At 34.1% G+C, this 4,340-nt stretch overlaps 1 protein-coding gene across 1 annotated transcript; it reads left to right on the top strand.

Moving 5' to 3' along the window:
* Positions 1 to 64: 64 nt before the first annotated feature.
* On the top strand, positions 65 to 3,345 carry LOC111381962 (protein EXPORTIN 1A-like). Its single transcript, XM_023005805.1, has 6 exons — positions 65 to 971; positions 1,128 to 1,235; positions 1,318 to 1,455; positions 1,556 to 1,693; positions 1,787 to 1,891; positions 2,712 to 3,345. Exons 1-6 carry the CDS (start codon positions 861 to 863, stop codon positions 2,832 to 2,834), a joined length of 723 nt encoding a protein of 240 aa, XP_022861573.1. The 5' UTR covers positions 65 to 860; the 3' UTR covers positions 2,835 to 3,345.
* Positions 3,346 to 4,340: the final 995 nt, after the last annotated feature.

Here is a 4,340-nt window from a genome sequence, read left to right as displayed (position 1 = left end):
TCTCTCTCTCTCTCTCTCTCTCTCTCTCTCACTTTATACTAAGCCTTGTTCTCCACGTTTCACATGAATCACTTTTTTTTTTTCTTTTTTTCTTTTTAGGTTACTTGCTTGGCACATGTTTACTTCCTATCTCTTATTTTATTTGACTCGTTTGACTAGAGTATTATGATAAGACATCGAATTTCTTATTTTTCACACATTAGCTTCAAGATATTTTTAAGCAAAACATGCTATTGGACATGATTAAAGAAGAAAATTATATAATATAAGTCTTAGCCCCTGCTTGGGATGAATTTATAAATGGTTTAATTTATAAATAGGTAGAAACGAGTGGTGGATAAGTGGATATTCCTTGTGAGTCGATTAAAACGTGTGATTGAAAATGAAAGTTGACAATTTATAAATGATTTATAAATTTGCCAAATTGAAGCTTAATTATTTTGTAGAATCTTGATTGGGTCGCTTAGGTTTTTGATAGTGCGACTTTGACTTGTCGTAGCTTGCGTCGAGCTCGAATGTAGAGTCTGAAGCCTTTAAGCCTAGATAAGTCTGCACTTGTAATTCGTCATTTTTAATAAGTTGTAAAGAAATCAAGTAGTAGGAAAATGACACTTTGGTTGTATATATACAAAACCATGTGTTTGAGGAAATTGATAATGAAGTCATTGTACAATTTTTTCAAATTATGAAAACTAGTAAGGAACAATAGTAATAAACTACGAGATTTTTAATGCCATTATATTACTGTCCTATTTGAGAAAAAAAATCTTAATTAAATGTTACCCACACTAGGGTGAGCTTTTATATCGTGTCTGTCTTTATTTTCACTGTGTTTGCCATCACTGTCTATTTCATTGCAGATGATTACAAAGAATTTTGAAGATTATCCTGAGCACCGGCTCAAGTTTTTTTCATTACTTCGTGCCATTGCTACACATTGTTTTCCTGCTCTGATCCAGTTGTCCAGTGAGGTATGTGTCATATTTTATAGCATACGCAATAGATTGTGTCTGTTCAATTCTTCTTGAACTTGGGCTCTAGTTATTATAATTTATTGGGAAATATGTTTTTAATTTCTCATGCCTGCATATGATTTATTCTGGTTTTCTATTGTGGTTTTACATCAGCAATTAAAGCTTGTTATGGATTCCATCGTTTGGGCTTTCCGGCACACTGAAAGGAACATTGCTGAAACTGGACTTAACCTTTTATTGGAGATGCTAAAAAACTTTCAGGTTTTTTGTGGTTATTTTTCGTTTTCTCGCCTATACAACTCATTCTGAACTGGTCAATACTATTTCTTTGGTTGCTTGTCAGGCTTCTGAGTTCTGCAATCAGTTCTACAAAACCTATTTTTTGACGATAGAGCAAGAAATTTTTGCTGTTATAACGGACACCTTCCATAAGCCCGGTTTTAAATTGCATGTACTAGTGCTGCAGCACTTGTTCTGCCTGGTAAAATTTCTACTTGTTCATCTTACCATTTTTATCTTCATAATATTTGCATGCATTTTTTTCTTTTCCCAACAAGCCTGTCTCAATTTTGATGAAACAGGTCGAATCCGGTCTTTTGACTGAGCCTTTATGGGACGTTGCTGCAGTTCCTTACCCGTATCCAAACAATGCCATGTTTGTTCGTGAGTACACCATTAAACTTTTGAGCTCGTCTTTCCCCAACATGACAGCAACTGAGGTATAAAAGAAAAATCTGTGGAACATTATTTTTATAAAAAAATAATGTGGCGCCATTGCATTTACTAATTTTTTATTTGTGGTCTCTTTTTAGGTGACCCAATTTGTAAATGAACTCTTTGAGTCGAGGGCTGACCTTTCTGCATTCAAGAACCACATACGAGACTTTCTCGTTCAATCGAAAGAATTTTCAGCTCAGGTTGATTGTCTGAGCTTCTACTAACCTTCACTTTCCCTTCTGTCAAGATGCTTCGTTTTTCTTGAGTGCTTTTTACCATGCTTTAGGGAAAAGTGCAAGCAACTAAGCCCCTGTATGACAACCATTATTATTTGAAAACTCTTTTCTATTTATATGCTCATTTTCAACCACTCATTCACACAATAAAATATTCTGTAAGTAAACTCAAAATTTTTTCTACTTTTTAATCACATATTCTTTTAAAAATTGCTTTTCAAAACATTGTTTTCTTTAAACAGAGTTTAAAAGGCTGCTTCGTGCTCAGATCTTAACTTTACTTTGTTACACTCGTCAGCTCTGTTTTTATCTTTATTTTTTTCAAATGAAAAAAAAGCCTTGGTAACTTATGGGGTTCACTCTTTTATATAGATGACCTGCTGCTTTTGCAATAACAACATAGTAAAAAGATCGAGTCTGAATTTTATGAGCATGGACGATGCCATGTTTGATAGAGAGGATTGAATGATAGCATTGTACTCTTATTGAAAAAGGAAGAGAATATTAAATCTTTTTTATGATATTGTCCAGTATTACGTATGGAATATCCATGTCATGCATGTTTGATTATGTGGATTAGAAAATACTAGATAATATTAATTAAATAAGGAAAAAAAAGAAAAACGTATTATCTATTCTAACTTCCAATATAATCTAAAACTGCATACCAATCATGCATTTATATGTCAATAGTGATTACCAAAACACGTACTTAAGGTGTTGAATGTTGATTTTTGTAGTCAGAATGTGTTATTGTCTTGATTTCTATCAATTTATTGCATAGGATAACAAAGATCTTTATGCTGAGGAAGCTGCTGCTCAGAGAGAGAGGGAGCGACAGAGGATGCTCTCAATCCCTGGACTCATTGCACCCAATGAGATTCAAGATGAGATGGTGGACTCATAAGTGCTGGCAAATCTTGCGCCCGAGACTACATTTTTGGATTTCAACTTTTGAGAATTAGGTCTGGGCTCCTGTGAATCCATGATCATACATTTCACTTTCCATATGTATTTTGCTCTCCATGTTATAGTGTCTTCGGCAATTTGACTTTGATTGTGTGGTGATTGGTGGAGGTGTCCAGGCACGCGGTTTGGTTCTGAAGAAATCACGTGCTGGTTGGTTGTAGAGTAATCAAATTCTAGTGTAGGGTTACAGCATATCATTGTTATGGATCCTTGAATCATCTGTGACATTGTAATTCGGGACTAATTTTGGACACTGTTAAAATGGCCTTCTTAGGCGCCTATCGACGACTCAGAATAGGTTCAATCCAATGTATACAAAGTTGGCAGATTATGCAGACATACTGTTTGTCTAGGCATTGGTAGTGTAGTTTTTGTATTCTAGAATTTAGACATATTCTTTTAGTGGTTACTTTAAATTGTGGTTTGTGGCAACTTTGTTTGTTCAACAACACAAGCTTTTTATTGTTGTGATCTGGCTGTATTTTTGCGTGGGTGGTGGGTTTGCTGAGGCTGTAACGTCCCAATTCCTAGTGAATCGGAACGCTACTTACTTTACTTAGCTTAACCGGTGGTTTAGCAACAAGTGTATACATTTTGACGGAAGTTTATATCTTCGGATAATAATTTAAATAACAATACTTCAAATATTTTAAACAAAAATATTGAATCATTTTTCGAAACAACAAAATGTAATTTATTTGAAGAAAACATGACTTGTTCTCGCATTCTGCGTTATTCAAAATTTTAAAGAAATAACATTGGAAAACATTTCATAAAAATAAATTCAAATCACTTATTCACTGGATTTCTATGGGCTCGTTGCATCTTTCTCCATCTTCTCCTTCATTCATGCTTGAGGTAGAATTCCTTCAATCTGTAAAAATAGGATTAAACCCATGAGTTGAAAAACTCAATAGGTGTATTCGTGATCAAACTATATATTTCAAAATATTAACTTTATAACTTTTCATACATGCCGTACCCGGAGGCACCATTTGACATGAAGAGCTATGCCGTATCCGAGGGCACCATTTGACATACGAAGATTTCTTCAACATAGATGGGTATACTATACCGGAGTACCATTTTACATACAACCATTAACATAGAGGGATATGTCGTACCGTAGTACCATTTGACATACAAACATTAACATGAATCGAAACTTATAATTTAACACGATTAAATACATTGCACCTCTACCTACCTTGATTGATGCTTTTGAAACTTTGAAAACTTGGATTGAAAATTTTGATGAAACTTCGACGTTGAAAGAAATGCACTCCTTGAATGTTTGAAAACCGTTGAGAATTGATGCTTGGAAACACTTCTTAAACTTCTAGGAAAAATAGTTTTCCTCTATCTATTTTTCTCTCTTGTAAACTTTCTTTAGTATGTAAAAGCTCTTACTTTTGGTGTAAGAAAAATGAGTGAAATGAGGTCT

Source organism: Olea europaea, unplaced genomic scaffold (genome assembly GCF_002742605.1).
Source record: "Olea europaea var. sylvestris unplaced genomic scaffold, O_europaea_v1 scaffold2409, whole genome shotgun sequence".
Taxonomy (NCBI): domain Eukaryota; kingdom Viridiplantae; phylum Streptophyta; class Magnoliopsida; order Lamiales; family Oleaceae; genus Olea; species Olea europaea.
The sequence above is the reverse complement of the archived record's forward strand: the minus strand, read 5'-3'. Positions and strand labels throughout refer to the sequence as shown.

Excerpts from the sequence above, each read along its gene's own strand:
- LOC111381962 (XM_023005805.1), top strand. The coding sequence starts at position 861 with ATGATTACAAAGAATTTTGAAGATTATCCTGAGCACCGGCTCAAGTTT. Across the intron at positions 972-1,127 it reads TGATCCAGTTGTCCAGTGAG|CAATTAAAGCTTGTTATGGA; the intron begins GTATGTGTCATA and ends GTTTTACATCAG. Across the intron at positions 1,892-2,711 it reads CGAAAGAATTTTCAGCTCAG|GATAACAAAGATCTTTATGC; the intron begins GTTGATTGTCTG and ends TTTATTGCATAG.